Source organism: Xenopus laevis, chromosome 7L, assembly GCF_017654675.1.
Source record: "Xenopus laevis strain J_2021 chromosome 7L, Xenopus_laevis_v10.1, whole genome shotgun sequence".
Lineage (NCBI taxonomy): Eukaryota > Metazoa > Chordata > Amphibia > Anura > Pipidae > Xenopus > Xenopus laevis.
The window spans coordinates 7788246-7811612 of record NC_054383.1 but is presented as its reverse complement, the minus strand read 5'-3'; the positions used below and the strand labels follow the sequence as shown (position 1 = coordinate 7811612).

Below are 23367 nucleotides of genomic sequence, written 5' to 3'. Positions count from 1 at the left end.
TGACCCTAAAGGCGAACAACCCCTTTAATGAAACCCAGGGGTTCTCAGCAAGGACAAAAGATAAGAAATGTATCAGCTAAATGTTAATTTCGAACAGTCGATGATTCCCCCCCACTCCCAGAGCTGCTGTAGAAGAAAAAGAAAAATATACACTTCAGTATTAGAAAAACACAAAGAAAATAGAAAGTAATTAGGGAAAAGTCTTTATTTCTGATGAACTGTCTGAAACCAGCTGAACTGAAAGAAATGTGAAGGTGAACAATCCCATTTAACTGTAAGAAAACTTACAACAGGCTTAAAAGATGTTTTGGTATGATAGGATCCCATTAATGGTTAATTGTAGCACCTTGACTCTTACCCTTTAAGTGCCACTTACTCACTGCAGTTCCAGAGCTTTCTTTAGCCCCTAAGGCTGGTGCACTGTGACCGTCCCAATAAAAAACAAGTTGTAGGTAAAAGTGTATAGCCTGTAGCATTCTTGCTATAAAGAGGATAACACGGCAGTTACACTTCACCTCGCATTCAGGGTAAAGGTTGTGTCATCGGTGCACAAATAACATGTCCTGGAACACAAGTGTCAGCACTATGGGGAGTGCAAAAACAAGAAACAGCTACAAGAATTCTCATTGGACACTTTATGCACGGAACAGTAGGAGGGCCTCTGGGTTATTTTGTAATTGGAGGAAAGAGCATCAGTAAAGGAAGGAGTGTAAATAATATGTACAGTTGTAGCAAAGCCTCCCTGGGGGCTGCTTATTCAATGCTTCTGTTAGAAACCCACAGGGTCAGTGTACAGGCAGGGATAGGGGCCACAACAAACCTGGGGGAAGTAGGAACAATCAGGCCCGGATTTGTGGAAAGGCCACCTAGGCCCGGGCCTAGGGCGGCAGGATTTTAGGGGGGCGGCATGCTGCCCAACCACATCCACATTGGTCCAAAAACACTGGAATGTGCTGGATTTTTAAACTCATTTTTAACCTTCCCATGCACCAATCCCCATTGCTGAAAATTTGCACGAATAAAGGGAAGGCGACATGGGCAACGAACGGCAGTGGGCCTAGGGGTGCCCATTATGTAAATCCGGCCCTGGGAACAATATAGAATACAGTCTTGGTTTGGGAAGGTCAGTTCTCATTTTAGACACTGTTCCATTATCCTCTGAGATTCAGTGACATTGCAACTACAGCAGTTATATACAGCGTGCAAGTCACACAGGCTCCTCCTTGAACGACTTCTTCCTACTGTGAGTTACATGGGATTCATTTGAGTGTCAAGTGTCATGGGTCACCCAGAACGGGCACCATTCCCATGAAAACAGACGGTAACTCATTGCAGGGAGGGCAACTCGTGGCACTATCCCAGTTTAGTAAGAAGCACCCCATGATTGGTATCAGGTGTTTTTGTTAAAGGGGTGGTTCACCTTTAAATTAACATTTACTATGATGTAGAGAGGGATGTTCTGAAACAATTTGCAATTGGTTTTAGTTTTTTATTATTTGTGGGTTTTGACTTATTTAGCTTTTTATCCAGCAGCTCTCCAGTTTGCATTTTCAGCAATCTGGCTGCTAGGGTCCAAATTCCCCTAGCAACCATGCATTGATTTGAGTAAGAGGCTGGAATATGAATAGGAGAGGACTGAATAGAAAGAAGAGTAATAAAAAGTATCAATATCAGTACATCTGTAGTTTTACCGAACATTTGTTTTTAGATGGGGTCATCGACCCGTATTTGAAAGGCGGAAAGAGTCAGAAGAAAACGGCAAATAATTGAAAAAAACTATAAGAAATAAATAATGAAGACCAATTGAAAAGTTGCTAGGAATTGGCCATTCTATAACATACTAAAAGTTAAGCGAAAGGGAACTACCCGTTTAATTGTTACTTTTTTATCTGCCTCAAAATTGACTACCAGGCATTCACAGGGATGACTTCTTATTATACCCCTGCTATTATTTTTCTCAGCTGTACGGATATAATGTGAAATATCCTGCCAGAGGGCAAAGCAAGAGGTGTGTGATAATATACAAGAGACCAAACAGGAAAAGCTTGAATGAAGCAGAAAACAGGGCTCTGTCTTATGTTTGACTTCCCCTTTCTGTTTGTACCTCCTTTACTCTGCCCCTGTGGTTAGGATGTTTGAACAGAGATCGTTGCTCTCATTTCTCGAATCACTCTCACCCGACATAACCAGACCTGCCCTTTTATTATATGCTCCAGCTTTTTAATGGCTGCCAAAAGACTAATATTCTCGTTCACTGCTGGTTCTGACTCCTGAAAAAATGTAGCAAATGCCAACTGTAGGATCTGTAGGCATTCCTGCACATGTCCCTCAGTGTGTAGGTCCTGTACAGGGTTTTGTCATTGCTATAATGCTTCAGATGAGATGAATGCCTGTTGGCAGCAACACAAGTTGGCAGGACGGATACAAAAGGGAAGTGTGGGAGTCACAAGGATATTGCAGAGTTCTCGTTTCTGTTCTAAGTGTAAAAAATTGTTTAGAATATTTTCATTTGCCAGTTAGAGTGTTATGAGAGTAGATACATAGGGGCCGATTCACTAAGGGTCGAATATCGAGGGTTAATTAACCCTCAATATTCGACTAGGAATTAAAATCCTTCGACTTCAAATATCGAAGTCGAAGGATTTAGCGCAGATAGTTCGATCGAAGGATAATCGAACAATTGGAAGGATTTTAATCCAACGAATGAAGGAATATCCTTCGATCAAAAAAACTTAGGCAAGCCTATGGGGGCCTTCCCCATAGGCTAACATTGACTTCGGTAGCTTTTAGATGGCGAACTAGGGGGTCGAAGTTTTTTTTAAAGAGACAGTACTTCGACTATCTAATGGTCGAATAGTCGAACGATTTTTACTTCAAATCCTTCGATTCGAAGTCGTAGTCGAATTAGCGCATTCGATGGTCGAAGTAGCCCAAAAAAACTTCGAAATTCGAAGTTTTTTACCTTCGAATCCTTCACTCGAAGTTAGTGAATCGGCCCCAATATGTCAGGGGCGCCTGTATTTCACACCCACAAGACCTTGTTTAAGGCAAAGAAGATGGCGGCATTGTGCCCATGTGTAATTACTTTCCCCAGCTCTTGGCATCTCCAAATTAATTAAATGGCTGTATTATACATGGCACCCAGTCAAGTCCTGGGAGAATAAATGAATAGCTGTTACCAGATTGTTTTCTGCCAGCTCTCTGCATTCCTCTGTATCAAGCAACTGCCATCAGGTTCATCCATTAAATACTGCTTGCTATGGTATAGAAAACTTTTCTATTAGTTTGTGGGGTTTGTAATCATTACAATGTTCCTTATCTGTCTCCAGGGCATTACACCCTTTCCCATGATTGACAGTTTTTCCCTCTGTGCCCTGCATTCTCTCTGATGGGAGATACGGCTTAAAACATGGCACTGCTCTCATCTAATACACAGAATATGAGACGCAGAGCTGTATAGAAACATTATAGTTTAACAACATTAAAACCCAAGGCCTGTCCTTAAAGGGGTTGTTCACCTTTGAGTTAACTTTTAGGGGCCGATTCATTAACTTCGAGTGAAGGATTCGAAGGTAAAAAGCTTCGAATTTCGAAGTTTTTTTGGGCTACTTCGACCATCGAATGGGCTACTTCGACCTTCGACTACGACTATCGAAGGATTCGAAGTAAAAATCGTTCGACTATTCGACCATTCGATAGTCGAAGTACTGTCTCTTTAAAAAAAATTCGACCCCCTAGTTCGGCAGCTAAAAGCTACCGAAGTCAATGTTAGCCTATGGGGAAGGTCCCCATAGGCTTGCCTAAGTTTTTTTGATCGAAGGATATTCCTTCGATCATTGGATTTAAATCCTTCGAATCATTCGATTAGAAGGATTTAATCGTTCGATCGAAGGAATAATCCTTCGATCGTACGAACGCAGAATTTGCGCTAAATCCTTCGACTTCGATATTCGAAGTCGAAGGATTTTAGTTCCTAGTCGAATATCGAGGGTTAATTAACCCTCGATATTCGACCCTTGATGAATCGGCCCCTTAGTGTGATGTAGAGAGGATTCTGAGACAAATTGCAATTGGTTTTTATTTTTTATTATTTGCGTTTTTTTAGTTATTTAGCTTTTTATTCAGCAGATCTCTGGTCCCAATTCCCCTAGCAACCATGCATTTCTATCAACAAGAAACTGGAATATAAATAGGAGAGGCCTGAATAGAAAGATGAGTAATAAAAAGCCACAATAACAATACATTTGTAGCCTTACAGAGCATTTGTTTTTTGATGGGGTCACTGACCCCCATTTGAATGCTAGAAAGCAAATAATTCAAAAACTATAAATAATGAAGACCAATTAAAAATTTGCTTGGAATACTATAAGTTAACTTAAAGGGGAACCACCCCTTTAACTGATGTAAGACCAACCCTAATAGCTGCCATGTAAAGATGAGACACAGAGACTCAACTGCATAATATCTTGTTGTATTCTGCTAATCAGCCTCTGTGTCTTCTCTATTTATAATTTACTCTTCAATTGCTCTTTATTTTTATGGTGCTGTGCCAGAGCATTGAGAGGAAACAGATCCCATAGACCCTGCCTTAATTCAATTGAAGGTGTTTGTAGTTTTGCTAAAGGGCAGCGACACACTAATGTTTAATATAAGCTGACTAATGCTGTGTGACAGTTGTTTTATTTTATACAGTATATATATAGAGAGAGGTACAAGGCTGAGTTATACACGGAACTCTGCGTATCACTCATGTATTATAAGGAATAAAGTACCTCCTACTGTAAATGATAAGGATATTAGAAGTCACTGAGGGGTTGTTCTGTGACCATATAAAGGCACAAGGCTGCAGGCTGAGTTATACAGGGAACTCTGAGTATCACTCATGTATTATAAGGGATAATGTACCTCCTACTGTAAATGATAAGGATATTAGAAGTCACTGAGGGGTTCTGTGACCATATAAAGACACAAGGCTGCAGGCTGAGTTATACAGGGAACTCTGAGCATCACTCATGTATTATAAGGGATGATGTACCCCCTACTGTAAATTATAAGGATATTAGAAGTCACTGACTGTTTCTGTGACCATATAAAGGCATAATGTTGAGTTATACAGGGAACTCTGAGTATCATTCATGTATTATAAGGAATAATGTACCCCCTACTGTAAATGATAAGGATATTAGAAGTCACTGAGGGGTTCTGTGACCATATAAAGACACAAGGCTGCAGGCTGAGTTATACAGGGAACTGAGTATCACTCATGTATTATAAGGGATAATGTACCCCCTACTGTAAATGATAAGGATATTAGAAGTAACTGCGGGGTTCTGTGACCATATAAAGGCAAAAGGCTGCAGGCTGAGTTATACAGGGAACTCTGAGTATCACTCATGTATTATAAGGGATAATGTACCCCCTACTGTAAATGATAAGGATATTAGAAGTCACTGAGGGGTTGTTCTGTGACCATATAAAGGCACAAGGCTGCAGGCTGAGTTATACAGGGAACTCTGAGTATCACACATGTATTATAAGGGATAATGTACCCCCTACTGTAAATGATAAGGATATTAGAAGTCACTGAGGGGTTGTTCTGTGACCATATAAAGGCACAAGGCTGCAGGCTGAGTTATACAGGGAACTCTGAGCATCACTCATGTATTATAAGGGATGATGTACCCCCTACTGTAAATTATAAGGATATTAGAAGTCACTGACTGTTTCTGTGACCATATAAAGGCATAATGTTGAGTTATACAGGGAACTCTGAGTATCACTCATGTATTATAAGGAATAATGTACCCCCTACTATAAATAAGGATATTAGAAAGCACAAGGCTAAATTTTAGGTATAAAATAATTCCAGTATGTAGGGGCTATATTTACATATGTATCATATATATGTATATCTGTTGCATACCAGTGGCAGACCTGTTTTAAGGGAGACTATTGAGACATATACGCAGAGATCTGCAATGTATTTGATTTGATTAAATTTTTTGGGTTTTGGTCACTGTAAAAATAATAGATAATAATAGAGAAATGAAGTGGTCCATACTGAGCCTGTATCATCAACTCTAGCTAGTGATCTCTCCCATTTTCCACTCTACAGATAAGGCTAGCCATCTGTCCCATTCTCCACTTCAGTCCTACCAGCCATTTCCCAATTTTCCAAACTATACCCCGGAACAATATAGGTCTTTATAAAAAAAAATATTGCACATATGTGAAACCCTGCTTCATCTAAATAAACTGTTTTTATAAAAATGTACTTTTTTTCCCCCCTTTCTCCAGTTGGCTGTCCTTCCAATTGCCCCCTCTCCAGACTAGCTAATTTATTACGTGTGTATATAGATTTACACTGTTAAATACACTATCAATGTGGACACATAAAATGTCATAAAACAGATAATCAGCTCTTATTAAATTTATTTGAGCAGTTGGAACTGACCACAGCCAAGAATGACATGAACCGCCATCTCCATGAATATATGGAGATGTGCAGCATGAAGAGGGGGCTAGACGTACAGATGGAGACGTGCAGACGCCTGATCAACCAATCGGACGAGAGGTAAAATAAATAATCAGTTTTTTTCTAGTAATCCAATCAGTGTAGACATTACTGCTTGGCCATTTTATACCATCAGTACAAACCAGTTTAAGACTAAGAAGCGTAGGTTAAAGAAAGCAGGTAAGTACAGGTATGGGACCTGTTATCCAGAATGCTTTGGAGTATAATGTATTTGTATAAAGGTTTTCTGTATAATGGATCTTTCTGTAATTTGGATCTTCATACCTTAAATCTACCAGAAAACTATGTAAACATTAAATAAACCCAATAGGCTGGTTTTGCTTCCAATAAGGATTAATTATATCTTAGTTGGGATCAAGTACAAGCTACTGTTTTATTATTACACAGAAAAAGGAAATCATTTTTAAAAATTGGATTATTTAGATAAAATGGAGACTATGGAGATGGTCTTTCTGTAATTCGGAGCTTTCTGAATAACAGGTTTCCAGATAATGACACTTATACCTGTACTGCAACCAAATTTGAATGACTAACCCTTTAGGGCCCTAAGGTACATAGTAGCTGCTAGATTATATTGCATTTTGGTTTTGCATTACTGCCTTGTAGGCTGGCCATGCCATTAACACGGCCATGGCACAATCTTTCGGGTAAAATAGAATTTAATGGAAAGCTGTTGGCTCAGTCGGCAGCACCTTCTCCGAAACGAAAAGAAACAAAGCAAGAGGAACGTTCCTGTACATTCAACTGCAGCAGATGGGCTGCAATACCTAAAAGCCAAGGGTTGGATCCCTGGTCTATGTCATTAAATGTAATTACCCCTCCCTACACACGGGTGCCCAAACCATCCTGCATTGCCACAGCTTCACTCGTTTCTCAGTCCTGCAGCTTGCCGTTCCTAAGATACAGTATTATAGGCCAAACTGCCAGACAGAGATCAGGAAATATCAAATTCCTCTTTCTCTACAGAGAGATTCCTGGTTTGCAGCCAGGGTTGTAGTCATTCCGCCCTCTGTGCCTGCGGTTACGTGCCTGTTATTCCAACATAGCAACAAGTCGCTGCAGGGGTGTGTAGGGCATGTCATTTTAATACAGAGAGCTTCAAAGGTGTTGTTCACCTTTAAATTAACTTTTAGTGTAATGTAGAGACTGATATTCTGAGACAATTTGCAATTGGTTTTCATTTTTTATTATTTGTGCTTTTTGAGTTATTTAGCTTTTTATTCAGCAGCTCGCCAGTTTGCAAATCCAGCAATCTGGTTGCTAGGGTCAAAATTACCCTAGCAACCATGCATTGATTTGAATAAGAGCTGGGATATGAATAAGAGCGGGACTGAATAGAAAGATGAGATATAAAAAAAAAATAACAACACATTTGTAGGCTTACTGAGCATTTGTTTTTTAGATGGGGTCAGTGAGAAGGAGAAGGCAAATAATTCAAAAGCTATAAGAAAGAATAAATTAAGACCAGTTGAAAAGTTGCTTATATTTAGCCATTGTATAACATACTAAAAATGAACCACTCCTTTGATGGTTTTGTGAGTGACTGATTTTCATTCTGCAGGTCACCGCCACCCAGTAGTGACTCAGCCTGTAATGAGGATCCGGAGGACTCTGATCGGGACCCCCCGTCCTCTGACAGTTCAGCCAGATGATGGGGGGACAGGACACTTCCCCCCTCCCATCACTCCATATCCTGCACTGCCATTGGAACTGTCACTCTGGGAGCCTGGTGCAGGCAGTTGTGATTGCCAGATATATATTAGCGTTCATGACAGTTGGGAGTTGAATGCTGCAAGTTGCTTGATATATATATATATATATAAATTGATATATAGGGTGGGGGGTGCTGAATAAGTATATATGTGCTGCCATGCTGTTAAACGCTGTGTGTGAGAGAGTGCAATGCATTTAGGTTATTAGGCTCAGGCACAAACTTATTATGGGGGAGTGTGAAGCTCTTTAATTGCTATATTGGGGTGCAGTAATAAAGATGGTGGGGAAATGGGGTTGGAATTCTCTGACAGGTCTGTGCAGCATTGTTCACTAACAGAAAAAAAGAGGGGTAATGGATAGTGGATACAAATCTGTATAAAAAAGATATTTTCCATTGCAGTATTCTCAGCCAATGGGTATACACTGATGCACTTTTACTAGGGTTAACCCCTCGGCCCCTTTAAAACTGGAAACATATAAAAAACCCAGTGCTGCATGGCTTCATTGCCATTGGCAATATCCCATGCGGTGCGTAGACTTAATATGTATCCACTCTTAAAGAGGCAAGAAGCCAACCCTAGCTCTTGTATACCGAGATAAAGATATTTTCTGCATATTTTGTGTGTGGGGGGGGGAGTGGATCAAAAATTAGTTTTGAGGTTTTTCATCTCGTATTTTACATTTGAGCAAAGGGCTGTGAGGTTGTTCTGGTCCATTACAGAAATCCTTCAGCCCCGCACATAGACATAATGTACATTTTATCTTGCCTTTTGCAAGGCGGGTAATAAGTATGTGTAAATAAATAAAAGATCCAAGCTTTGGCATGTGAAAATAAAGTGTATATACCCGCCGGGGGAACTGTGTGCAAATGTATAGATCTAGAGCAGAGGAAGAGGCATTCTGGGATGCTTGCTTCCATGCACTTAGGGAATATGGCTGCAGAGGGTGTAATATCATGATATAATATTATTGAGACGATTGCCTGTAAACCTGTTACAATAATCCTGTAGAGAACTCAAAGACGGGTCTACACTGACTCTTGGTAGGGTTCAATGGCTGAAGAACCTTGAACTTGTTACTTGGGTGCTCGTATTGGTACAGAGGAACCATCATATATAATGAGACCACACGACTACACATTTCCCTTACGTCCCATACGGCAGCGCAATGAGATTTATTCTCCTTCCCTGTCATGTAGGACAAGTGAAGACAAACAAGGGTTCATATAAACCATGCCTATAAATAGCAGCTACCAATTACAGCCATCTGTGTTTTATTGTCCTACCTGTTGTAGGCAAGTGAGTTTCTGTGATGTAGAATTGTTTAATTCTGTTTTATTTGTTTTTAAGTTAAACATTGCCAGGTCCCTAGGGAACTTGAAGACCAGAGGGTGACTGTCCAATGGACAGGTCATCCTGATGACAAGAGATTTTGTGCAGATTGTAAGCATTTTTGGCTCGTGAAGAATCTGCTATTGTGCATGAATCCTCCTCCTCATGGGATGCATATTTGGTGCTACTGGATATAGGGGATTTATAGGATCATGTTGGGTCTATTATGGAACCTCAATCAAGTACATCATATTACAAACCAAGAAGTCATCACCCAACTTGGCTCGTTCTCCATCCCTTACAGCAGTGATCCCCAACCAGTGGCTTGTGAGCAATGTGTCCCTCACCAACCCCTTGGATGTTGCTCCCAGTGGCACCAAAGCAGGTGCTTAATTTTGTATTCCAGGATTGGAGGCAAGTTTTGGTTGTATAAAAACAGGTGTACTGCCGAACTGAGCCTCCTGTAGGCGCCAGTCTACATAGGAGCTACCAAATAGCCAATCACAGCCCATAATTGGAACTCTCAGGAGTTTGCATGCTTGTGTTGCTCTCCAACTTATTTTACATTTAAATGTGGCTCACAGGTAAATAAGGTTGGGGATCCCTGCCTTACAGCATATGTATTGGACTGACTCTACTTTACATGACCGAATGTTGATGTATCATTAGATGGGTCTATCAGCAAAGACCCTGAAGTGTTGAACCTACTTGTGGAGAACCCAGGCACCCCTAGGGTAAACTCTATCATCCAATTTACAGAGGCTCGTCATCGGTGTTACAGGTACATTGTGTTTGCTCCATACAACCTCAAAGCCTAGTAGATATACAACATATATATATATATATATATATATATATATATATATATATATATATATATATATATATATATATATATATATATATATAGTAATTACATTCTATGGCTAAGGTCTAAACTGTCTGCAGCAGCATAAAAAACCTGTAATCAAATTCTGTATTGACCTACTGCTGTAACTTGGCCAAAAAGCAGGGTTTTGTGTTAAAAAAGCAATAAATAGAAAACCATGGGAGAATATAGAACATTCCATGAGCATAAGTGATTTTAATGTCAGGATTGGAGGGGTACAAATAAAGACTAGCAGCTGCATTGAAACTAGTGAACAATTTCTATATTTGTATTTGAAACTGATTACATTTCCCAAGATCCTTGAAGATGTGGGTGCTCTAAATCACTAACTGCAGATGGAGCTCCTTGATCTATAGAAAATGAGCCCAAGTCTCACACATGGACCTACATTATCCACCCGTTGCTTAATGATGCTGAAACGAGACAGCTTTCGACCTTAGCCCAGACAATATGATGTATATATTATATATATATCATATCAAATCACTTGTATATAGTAAAAAAAAAATCTATAAAACAGATCTTTACAGCACTAATGTGTCTTGTGTCAAGTTATTATTGTGGGGTCTCGCTGTGTGTAATCCTTTCTGTTGTGTCAGGAAACCATTGGGCAAAGAACTCAGACTGGGGGAAAGAGACTCCTCTTATTAGGGATGCACCGAATTCAGGATTCCGCCTTTTTCAACAGGATTCAGACGAATCCTTGTGCCTGGCCAAACCGAATTCAAATCCTAATTTGCATATGTAAATTAGTGGCGGGAGGCAAATCAAGTGACTTTTCATCACAAAAATGTTTCCCATTTTTTCCTATCCCACCCCTAATTTGCATATGCATATTAGGATTTGGTTTGGTTCAGTATTCGACTGAATTTTTCATAAGGGATTCGGGGATTCACCCAAATCCAAAATAGTGGATTTGGTGCATCCCTAATATTTATATAATACACAAAAGCCTTGAATATCTTGTAAATTGTATCCTTATAAATGGTGAGTTCTGATGTCATCAGTTATAAACGGTGAGTTCTGATGTCATCAGTTATAAACGGTGAGTCCTGATGTCATTTCTGTCACATGACTCACTGAAGCTTGTGTATTATAATAAATAAAGTACCCCCAGTTGCAAAATATGAGGATATTAGAAGTTACCTCGGAGTTCCATGGCCTTTGGCCTCGTACTTTTATATGGACATGAAACTCCTCGGTAACTTATAATATCCTTATAATTTACAAGAGGGGGTACTTTATTCACTATATAAACCATTGCTGCTGTAGAGATGTTCTAAAAAGAGAGGGACCAGAACTATGGGAAGGAGCTGGGGTTAAAGATGGGTGCAGACCAAGCAGCTGGGGTTGGGGGGTTGCCAATCAGGACATCTGGCCAAGTAGAGTTGCTTTGGGCACCAATATTTCTTGCCGAGAATCTGCTTACGGGAACTAAGACTTTAAACTGATTTTGGGTTACCCCTGAAAACCATTAAAATAATTACAACCCCAGTTTAGGTGAGAAAATCCCAAATTATGGACTCTCTAAAGAGGCATAAGAGAGTAAGGGCTTTCCTAAAATGCTCCCATTTTGAATTTTCAGATGGAGGTTTGGAGGTCCTCGGTACACCATATGTACATTACATACAGATGTTATGGTCTGGGCAGTTGTTCAGCTCTCTGGGTTATTGCAGTATCCTAGGGCCCACGAGAACCTGACTCTAGCACCCCTCTCCCAGAAATTGGATATAGACAGTGCCTGATGGTATAGGTTTATATGAGCCAAGGGTGCTGATATGGATGAGCTACAGTATGAGCACTAGGAGATCCTCTGGTAGGCCAGTCCGACCCTCTTCATTAAAAACGTAATTGATAAATGTGAACAATACTGATTGTTTATCTGGTATCTATCCTGTGTTTGAATGGCTGCCCCCATGGCTACACAACAGCTTGTTTATATAAACTATAGTAGTACTTATTTGTTATCTACTGTGTATCCTGTGCTTGAATGGCTGCCCCCATGGCTACACAGCAGCTTATTTATATAAACTATAGTAGTACTTATCTGTTATCTACTGTGTATCCTGTGCTTGAATGGCTGCCCCCATGGCTACACAACAGCTTGTTTATATAAACTATAGTAGTACTTATCTGTTATCTACTGTGTATCCTGTGCTTGAATGGCTGCCCCCATGGCTACACAGCAGATTGTTTATATAAACTATAGTAGTACTTATCTGTTATCTACTGTGTATCCTGTGCTTGAATGACTGCCCCCGTGGCTACACAACAGCTTGTTTATATAAACTATAGTAGTACTTATCGGTTAACTACTGTGTATCCTGTGCTTGAATGGCTGCCCCCATGGCTACACAACAGCTTGTTTATATAAACTATAGTAGTACTTATCTGTTATCTACTGTGTATCCTGTGCTTGAATGGCTGCCCCCATGGCTACACAACAGCTTGTTTATATAAACTATAGTAGTACTTATCGGTTAACTACTGTGTATCCTGTGCTTGAATGGCTGCCCCCATGGCTACACAGCAGCTTGTTTATATAAACTATAGTAGTACTTATCTGTTATCTACTGTGTATCCTGTGCTTGAATGGCTGCCCCCATGGCTACACGGCAGCTTGTTTATATGAACTATAGTAGTACTTATCGGTTATCTACTGTGTATCCTGTGCTTGAATGGCTGCCCCCATGGCTACACGGCAGCTTGTTTATATGAACTATAGTAGTGTTTCTGAAGCAAACACTCCAGTTGTACCAGTGCAGAGCAACAGTACATTATATTTTCATTACTTTGACACTTTCAGTTTTTGGTGTTACTGTTCCTTTAAAAAACAGGAGTATTGAGTCGAAAGTAACATAAACTGAGGAGTCGGAGTTGAAGGATTTATGTACCGACTCTATGTCCCTGGTTATTGAGTGATGTAATAATGGAAAATCAGGTCATATTCCTCCTTCTAGGAAGAGTCTGGGCCCAGCACACACAGTATATACACCAGCCACTGCTTACTGACATTTGAAAGCTCATAAAGAAATCATTGGCTTTATTCCCACACTGTACATAGCCACTAATTGCCTATATTAGCCTTACAGACAAGCAAACCTATTCATGTGCCTGGGAGACGTGTCCTTGTGCAAGTTTGGGGGCAGATCAGGTGAGGGCCGGCTGGTGAGACAGGAGTCTGTGACCGACTGGAATATTGTGATTTATTGGGAGCACAGATTTGAAATAATGGCCCATTCATTAGGGTAATAGCGAAATATTTTAGCCTCAAGCTGCTCTAGAGCATGAGCACCCAGTAAGCTCAGTATAGACCCTTGCAGTGTTGTCATGATGTGTATTGTAAACACCCAGCCACAAGCTCCCCTGATAATTCATGTCCCCACAAGCCCCTCCCCCCACATCTCCTGAACTTGGTATCCCCTTCCCCATATCTGCTGAACTTGTTAGCCCCTCTCCATATATCCTGAACTTTTTGTCCCTCCCCCCACATCTCCTGAACTTGTTATCCCCCCCTCCCCCATATCTCCTGAACTTTTGCCCTGAACTTTTTGCCCCTCCCCCCACATCTCCTGAACTTGCTATCCCCTCCCCCATATCTGCTGAACTTGTTAGCCCCTCCTCATATCTGCTGAACTTGTTATCCCCTCCCCCATATCTGCTGAACTTGTTAGCCCCTCTTCATATCTCCTGAGCTTTTTGCCCCTCCCCCCATATCTCCTGAACTTGATAGCCCCTCCCCCATATCTCCTGAACTTGTAGGCCCCTCTCCCAAATCTCCTTAACTTGTTATCCCCTCCCCCATATCTGCTGAACTTGTTAGCCCTTCCCCCATATCTCCTGAACTTGTTAGGACGTCGCAAACCAGTAGGAACATTGAGAACTAAAGCCTAGAAACTAGGTAGAAATTATGTTTTGTGCTTCTGTACCAGCCCAAGGCAACAACTGCCCTTTAGCAGTAAAGATCTGTGTCTCCAAAGATGCCCCAGTAGCTCCCCATCTTCTTTTCTGCTGATTCACTGCACATGCTCTGTGCTGCTGTCACTTACTGAGCTTAGGGACCCACTCACAATATACAGTACACATAGAATAGAAATGTCACAATATAAGGCTGATTAGTAATTAATACACATAACTACATGGCAGCACAGAAACCAGTGCAATTAGCATCAGAATTGAATAATCAGCAAACCTGTAGCATCAGCTTATATTCCAGCCAGGGAAGCTCATTTTCTGCTGGATAATTAGTGACGAGCCCTAAGCTTAGCTTCTCAACAGCCAATCAGAGCCCACTGAGCATGTGAGTGTCACAGACACTTTCCAAGATGGTGACCCCCTGTGACAAGTTTGAAGTCCTGGATCATTGCTGCTATTGACAAGCTCAAACTTTAGCCTCGTGCAATAAGTTCACTTTATAAAATATGCCATTTTAAGCCACATTTATTTTTAGGGTTTAGTTCTCCTTTAAGAAAAGCTACAAGCGGATGCATTTGTCTTTGGCTGTCCCCAGTTGACTGGTGTGACCTGGGACCCATCACCACTACAAGTATATTTATAACAAGGTCCTCAAAGTATAACAACAAATAGGAGGGAGAGGCCAGGTCGTGCCTTAACATTTATACTTTGAGAGCCATAATGTATCATGTGTAAATATGTACCCGGCTCCTGGAACCCAATACAGGGCGGGAGTTTATTCTGAACATAAAGGCCATTAAGCTGCAACAGTCAGTAAATTACTGGTGTATTGGAACCAATAATCACATTGTACTCAAACCCTGCAAAACAAGCCTATAGGTGTATTCGTTAACATTGGAGTCATGACCAGTGATGCTGCCCATAGCAGCCAATCAGCAGTTATTTGAACATTAGCCATACAAGTCAAGAAAAAAAGGTTGCCATTAGTCATGTGTGGGCCGACACGATACCCATGGGTCGGGCCGACCTCAAATGCTTCTTCGTGGGTGGCAGTTGAGCTCTTCTCCTGCTCTCCCCGCCACCGTTGAATGCCGACTTTCGGGTTAGTCTTTTATAGAGGATTCATCTGCTTGCCCTGCCCCTTTTGTGGTGTCATCGCGGGTCGGGTCTATAAAAGCAACCCGGAAGTGCAGATAAGGGCAGGCGCGTTACAGTTGGGAAAATGCTGACACATCACTAGTTGTGTTGGGCAACATCACTGGTGACATTTGTCTCCAGTGTTAGGAAGACTATACCCCCTGAACAATGTAGACCTCTAAGATTTTGCATAAAACCCTGCTTCAGGTAAATATACATTTTCACAATAATGAAAGGGCCTCCCCCTGGGATTGTAGGATTCACAGTGCACACAAACCATACATGTTAGGTCACATGAGCCAATTGACTTTTACTTCCACACTTTTTAACATGATTTGTGTGCCGCTTCAGATCACCTGACCAGAAGTAAATACATGATGGCTCAAGGCAAGAGATTTAAAAGAGCAATATTTATATATAAACCCGTTTGAAAAGTTTGTGTCACTTATGATATAAGCTAAGCTAAATGTTTTAGGAACAGTTGCTTGTGGTTGAAAGCAGCATCTGCATGTTTTAAGCTTATATCAAGCTCCTGAGAAATGTAGCACAAACTACCAGACTGACCTATAATTGCTGAAACCAGGAAACCATGCTAAGCCTTTTGAGTTGTATTTTATAGTGCACCCAATCCCTTGCTCTACAAATCCATTTTGTATTATACTTTTGTGCACTATATCAGCAAGATCCCTAGTGAGAGGGGTGCATTGTTCCATGAAACAATATAGAAAAATCCCAACTTTCTCCAGCCACACTCAACCCTTCATAGAATTAACAGTAACAGGCAGTGTTGGATGGGCCCACTGGGATACCAGGAAAACTCCCAGTGGGCCTCTTGTTTCTAACCATTTGGCCTATTTCATGGCCATTCCCTATTTCTATGACAACAAAAGACTAACTAGATGGAATAACAGGTTATAGTATATAAAGATAAGACACTAGGTTGATTGAGAAAGTATACTGAGTGGGCCCCTGGTTTCCCAGTCAGACACTGGTTACAGGTAAAGATTAAAGCCATCAAACTAGTTCCCTAGTCTACGGTTTCTTTTGGGGGGGACCCCTGGTGTCCCAGTCTGACGCTAGTTACAGGGAAAGCTTAGAGCCATCAAACTAGTTCCCTAGGTTATTCCCAGGCTGTTGGCCATGCACACTCACCAATATCTGCAGACAGAAGATTACCTGACTGTTCTATAGATCTGTCATTGTTCTCACCCGGGACCCTTACACCAGATTAGAGAACCCATTATAGACCCAGAGATTGGGCAAAGAGACAAGGGAGTGATGTTTCATTGTTTTATTTAGTAACACAAACAGTGACACAGACAAACTAGCAGATTGGTGACTCTGGACCCCTTCAGTGACAGAAGAGGGGTTGACTGATGGATAAGTGCTTATTCCTGAGATGCCATGTGAGCCATAAGATCCACAACACGTTGGCTGTAGCCGCATTCATTATCATACCTGCAGGACAGAGGAGAGGTTAGAGACAAGGAAACTAGTTCCCAGCAGGGTGGTTCAGCCCCAACAAGGGGTGTAGCTACAGAGAAGTTTGTTACATCACTGGGAAACGAAAGAAAAAAAAAAAATCTTACCAGGAAACCAGCTTCACAAAGTGTTCATTCAATGCAATTCCAGCATCGGCATCAAAGATGGAGGAATAAGTGCAGCCATTGAAGTCAGTGGAGACAACCTAATGGCAAGAGATTCATTAAGTAGACATGGCCTGTTAGGGCTACAGATCAGCTTAGAACACTTACATCTGGAGGGAGGGTCAGTCTTCATACAGGAATATAACTCACCTGGTCTTGTGTGTATTGCAGGATTCCTTTCATTGGTCCCTCTGCTGCAGCTTTAACTGCAGCCTTGATATCATCATACTTTGCCTGAGTGAGACAAGTGTAAGTTAGAATTACCCAATATCACTACAGTTTGCCCAAGACTTTCCTGTTAAGAGCTTTTGACATAGAACCCATCCTTGTCCCCAACTCACAGGCTTCTTCAGGCGGCAGGTCAGATCCACAACGGACACATTTGGAACGGGGACACGGAAAGCCATTCCTGTGAGTTTGCTAAAGAATAGACACAACAATTACTATAAGGATATAGACAGTTGCACACAATATGAGATCACATTAGAGCGGCCTTTAAAATGCATCTTACCCGTTCAGCTCAGGGATAACTTTTCCGACAGCCTTTGCTGCACCAGTTGAGGCGGGGATGATGTTCTGACCGGCACCTCTTCCATCTCTCCACAGCTTCCCTGATGGGCCATCCACTGTCTTCTGGGTGGCAGTGTAAGCATGGACAGTTGTCTGGGAAAAAAAAATCAGGGGCAGATTTATCAAGCGTTGTTAAGAGTCTGTATGGTTAAAACGGAAATTCAACTAAGGAGTTACTCAAATTTGATTAAAGTTAAAAAAAAAAAAAAAAAAAAAAAAAAAGAGCTTTATGATTTAGCACACTATGGCCCTTTAAAGGAGAAGGGAAGCTACAGAGGCATTTTATTGCCAATAGATTAGCTGCAATAGTGCAAGCTAGAATGCTATATTTATTCTGTAGAATGTTTTACCATACCTGAGTAAAAAGCTCTCGAAACTCTGTTTATGATAGGAGCTGCAGTATTAATGTGGTGTGACATCACTTCCTGCCTGAGTCTCCCTGCTCTGGGCTCAGATTACAGTAGAGAAGGGAGGGGGGAGAGGAGCAAACTGAGCATGCTCTTGCCCAGGGCAATGAGGTTTAAGCTGAAGGCAGGAAGTCTGATACAGAAGCCCATGAGTACACAATAGAAGGAAAGAAATGTGGTGTTTCTTTTGACAGAGGACTCAGAGCTGGTATATTTAGATGGACCTTTCTGATAAGGCTTACTTAAGTTTTAACCTTTCCTTCTCCTTTAAGAACTTGGCATTCAACTACTCGTGCACCTAAAACCTGCTGAATTGCTGTTTAAATCAATGAGGTCCAGGATCAATTTTGAGTTGTGTGCAGCATTCCTGACATTCAAGTTTTTCAGAGTCCTTAAAATTTGAATTGAAGTGCAACTCGTTTGATTCCATTCAGAGTTTTGAAAATTCAATGTTTTCATAGAATTCCATTGGTTGAATTAGGAGAGTTTAAAAATGAAGTTTGACTTTTGATAAATGTGCCACTAAGTGTGATGTGCATCTACAGACCCTGAACCTCTATTTGGCCAAGTGTGACACTTTCCATAATACCCCCCCCCCCTATAGTCACCACCATATGTTTTGACTGCTACAAGGACTCCTCATGCAGGTGAGGGGGGAAGCCTTATAGCACAAGTAAAGCTCATGCCCTTTTATTCCCACAACAATTCTTGAGCTCTGAACTTACCATCAGTCCCTCAACAATGCCAAAGTTGTCGTTTATGACCTTTGCAAGAGGAGCCAGACAGTTTGTTGTGCAGGATGCATTGCTGTGGGGGAAAACAGGGAACGTTAATTCCATTGTCACAGCAGATGGGACAAAGTACAACTCAAGCTGGCAGCAGTGTAATCCAGCTACAGGCAGGTAAGCCCAAGACATGCAGGGAAGACTGATACTGTTACTTTGGCTTCCAACTAGCTTTAGAAGATTGCCTGGGAGATTTACTATAAACATTGAAGCTCCTCAGCCAAGTGCACATGGCTGCCAATCTCAGTAAAGGAGACCTATATGAGACACCAGTGTTTGTACATGGACAAAGGGCTCATTCATGGACCATTTGAAAAAAGATCAGGTATAGTCTAGTCAAGTTTCCCTTTCAGGCTGCAGTTTCCATATAGCCAGTAGAGGAGCACCTGAAAAACCAAATTTTTATTGGAACATATGCTGTGAACAGGCATCCCAACACCACTATGTATTCGCTGATTTTTAGTGTACGATTTTGTTCTGCAACATCTATGCTTTGAATTTTGCATGGTTGCTAGGATACTCAACAGCAAGGTCTGCAGTGCAGGGAATGGTGCAGCCAATGGCATGTGCAAACCCCGAATTAATCCACTAATGTAGAGAGTTTGCAGCTGCCTGTGGCACTTAAGTGGTCGTTGCTTTCCATTTAAGGTACTCCGGCATCCATAATGCTTACCTCACAACTGTAAGAGAGTTATCATATTTCTCATGGTTCACTCCAACAACAAACATGGGGGCATCTGCTGAGGGGGCAGAGATGATCACACGCTTGGCACCTCCCTTCAAGTGCAGCTGCAAGTAAAATAAACTGTCAAAGAGTGTTCTAGTCGGAGGGTTCTAGATCCTGAGCTATAACCAGAGTATCACTACTCACAGAAGCCTTGTCTTTGGTTGTGAAGACTCCAGTAGATTCCACTACATACTCGGCACCAGCATCGCCCCACTTAATGTTGCTGGGGTCACGCCTAAACAGAGGGGAGACTGTTAATACTGATAAGGGACCCCACAAACACCTCATGTCATTGTTCTGCACCCCAGCAATTTAAGAGCACCATAATCTCACTTACTCCTGGAAAATGGTGATTTCTTTGTCATTGATAATCAGTTTGCCATTCTCAGCCTTCACTGTTCCCTTAAAGCGCCCGTGGGTGGAGTCATACTTGAACATGTACACCTGAAAAAAGTGGGAGGAGTTAGCGCTGGCAAATAGAACGTTTAGATTCCAGTAGGAGACGCAGATAACACAAGCCCTTACCATGTAGTCCAAGTCGATGAAGGGGTCATTGATAGCGACGACTTGAACTTTACCGCTCATAAAGGCAGCGCGGGTCACCAGGCGCCCAATGCGGCCAAATCTAGAAATAGTTCACAAGGGGTTAAGCAAATAACTAGAGATATGACTGAAGCAGTTTAACTATTAACAGTACTTCAGTTCTGAGGCTATATCTGGACTGTTCCCCTTAAAGGAGAAAGTGTCTCATTTAGATAGAATTGTGCAAAAAAAAAAAAAAAAAAAAGCATTTCAGGCAGATTTATTGAATATTTCTGCAAAATCCTTCCCTTGTCTTACACATCATGCTCCCTGAATTCCCAGGCTGTGCACTCAGCTCACTGCACTGTAGGACAGGAACCAATCAGCAGCTAGCAGGACCTGATAGGGAACTGAAGCCTGTCTGCGCTTGTGTAACTGCAGGGCTGTGATTGGCTGTCCCCTCCTACTGTGCTTCCTGGCAGGGACCGTTAGGACACGCCCAACTCATTTGAAACTGGGACCAGTGAACATCTATAGGGAGCTCCAATAAAGGGACTATTTAGAGATTACATTTTAAAAAGAAACCATATATTACTAATAATTGCCTACAAGATTAGGGTTCTCATTTCTCTCCTTTAACTGTGATGTCAAATAGGCATTGAAACAAATTCTAAACCTCAGCTCCCATAATACAAGCTGGATATTTTGTTTCTGCAATGGCTGAGGGACAGTGCTATAGTCACGTCCTCAACCCAAAAATCAAATAGTGGGCAGGTGTTTGGCTTGAGTAGAGCACCGACTGTTAGACTCTGCTGATCAGTACGTTAGACCATCACGTGACATTGCCCATAATGCAGTTATCAGGGGGGGGGGAACAGTTTTGCAGTAGAGGTACAAGAGGATGCTAAATAGTCATCAGTTGAGTGATACAACTAAATGGGGGCAAGTTGCTATTTATGACCGACTTCTGCAGAGATGTTAGGGAGGAACGTCACAATGCGGCTGGTGCAGACACGTTGCCATGCGGCAAAATGCATGCGACGCGTCTGGTGTTCTGAAGATTAACAGGAAGTGAAGGAGAAATCCAACACGTCGCATGCGTTTCATTGCATGGCGATATGTCTGCACCAGCCGCATTGTGGAGTTCCTCCCTAATTAAGCCTATAAAACAAAGGGTCAAGTAATCTGAATAGTCATCTAAACGGCACAAGTGAATATAATAGGAGGGCCACAAATATAAATATGCCACATTTTACTAAATAGGGTTTTGCAGCTGAAAACCAAGCAGAATAAATGTACTTTTTTTACTTGGCCTTTGAGCAAGCGGCATTCGAGATTTAACACCTGCTGACAAGACAAATCCCCATTAACGCAGTTAAGTAGCGCAGCCTGGGGCAGTTTATCCAAGCATTGCTCACTCAGCACAACATGAAAGGCTGTTATTACAGGAAGAATCGGTCAGTTTTTTGTGGCTCAGACCAAGCAGAGCTGCTAAACATTCAGGCCTGAACTTTGCTCAGGAGTGAAGTTTATGGTGCATTAAGGACAGACAGGAGGGTGTGTAGTGAGACTGAGCAGTGATTGGCTGGAGCAGAATCCTGGCAGTGACTGTACAGATGTGCACGGCAGAATGATAATGTCCCACTGGTGAGAGTTACAGTAATTGGCCACAACTATATTAATAGGAACCCTTATCCATGCAGGGAGGAGGCTGCATCTTAGTGTCTGGGATGGACTTTTAGAGACTTGCTCATGTTAAATTGGGACATTATCAGTCGGTCTCAGTGCGGATATAAGCGAGGCTTCTGGTTAGTGAGCAGAATAAAATAACTCAGGGGACTACGTGCAGCAACCGCCACCAGGGAGCAGGACGTGACTCAGCTTCCCCATTACACTTGTGTAATTACCGACTACTCGTTACACTTGTGTAATTACCGACTACTCGTTACACTTGTGTAATTACCGACTACTCGTTACACTTGTGTAATTACCGACTACACGTTACATTGCTGAAACAGGGGGAGGAGACTGATAAGAGGTGCATCAGAAGCCGGCCAGGTAGAGCTCATCAATAGGACAGTGACCTTGGGGTGTCCTTGAGATGCAGCCAGAGATTGGGGACACCATCATGCGCAGTGACTGTCCATCCATCCGGCAGAAGGTGGGGCAATCTGAAGCCGCAGCAGACGAAGGAGGAGTTGGGGGTGAGGTGACTCAGTGGGACGTGAGGAAGCTGCACACTCCGCATGGTTCTGGCAGGGGTGGGGTTAAGGAGCAGCAGCCATTTTGATCAACAGGCCTGGACCATTAACCATTTATGAGAGAGGTGTGTAACATCTATTACCTGTAACCCTTTCTGTACCAGAAATAAAGGGCCTTTCACTCTGAGCCGACACTAAACTTTGCAGAGAATTCCATTTCACTGACCTTTCATCAGCTAAATTACCCCCCCCCCCCATTAGCTGCTCCTCATTAGTTACCCCCTTAAACCCCAGCATCATCCCCGCCCCCATTAACCCTTTTACTCACCCATTGATTCCAACCTTTGCCATTTTTGTGGTCCCTTGGTTTGGTTTATCAACCCCTGAAAGCAAGAAGGGAAATTAATGGGTTAACAGAAGAAAATTAGGGCAACCCCCCCAATAAGTCCCAGTCCAGCTCATATACCCCCGTGCCCCAATTGTCTGCCTTTAATACTAACTCCCCAAAGCAGTCTGAACCCCCAATTAGTTTCTCATTGACTGTCCCCCACACACAGCCCATAATACCTGGCCACTAGAGGGCACGCTAACCTACAGCCCCCCCCCCCATTAATCCATTCAGACAGCCCCCCCATTAATCCATACAGACAGCTCAGACCTGCCTCTCACTATACAATAAATCTCAAGTCCCTACTGGAACCCCTTCATTCCACACACACCCCCCCAATACTTCCCCAGAGGTCTTATCCAAGTACCTGCAGCCCATGTGTCACCCCATTATCAGTCACCTGATCCCCATTACTGAGCCTCAGTATCAGGAACCCAAACTACACTTCCCACAAACCTCTTTTAGTTCTCGCCCGCGCTGGAAAGATAAGCAGCAAATGCAGACGAAGTAATAAGACGCAGTAGAAGAAACTGCCCTACATACCGTGCCACGCCCCCCGCTCAGCCCACACCCCTCCCGGACTCACCTGTGTAAGTCTGTG

The 23367-nt window shown here is 42.1% G+C and overlaps 2 protein-coding genes across 3 annotated transcripts in view; one reads left to right on the top strand and one right to left on the bottom strand.

Moving 5' to 3' along the window:
* Positions 1-9677, top strand: part of iffo1.L (intermediate filament family orphan 1 L homeolog) — a 29118-nt gene extending 19441 nt beyond the window's left edge. For both annotated transcript variants that reach the window (XM_018225056.2, XM_018225055.2), the window contains exons 8-9: positions 6444-6574; positions 8097-9677. In XM_018225056.2, coding sequence (XP_018080545.1) covers positions 6444-6574; positions 8097-8187 — 222 coding nt within the window. In that variant the 3' untranslated portion in view covers positions 8188-9677. The remainder of the gene's footprint in view (positions 1-6443; positions 6575-8096) is intronic.
* Positions 9678-16796: 7119 nt separating this feature from the next.
* Positions 16797-23367, bottom strand: gapdh.L (glyceraldehyde-3-phosphate dehydrogenase L homeolog; the record flags this gene model as incomplete). Its single annotated transcript, NM_001087299.1, is given in 12 exon segments — positions 16797-16978; positions 17110-17207; positions 17317-17400; positions 17508-17586; positions 17678-17829; positions 18869-18950; positions 19602-19717; positions 19800-19890; positions 19993-20099; positions 20181-20280; positions 22707-22761; positions 23353-23367. Coding segments are annotated over 11 exon segments (1002 nt in total). The 3' UTR covers positions 16797-16908.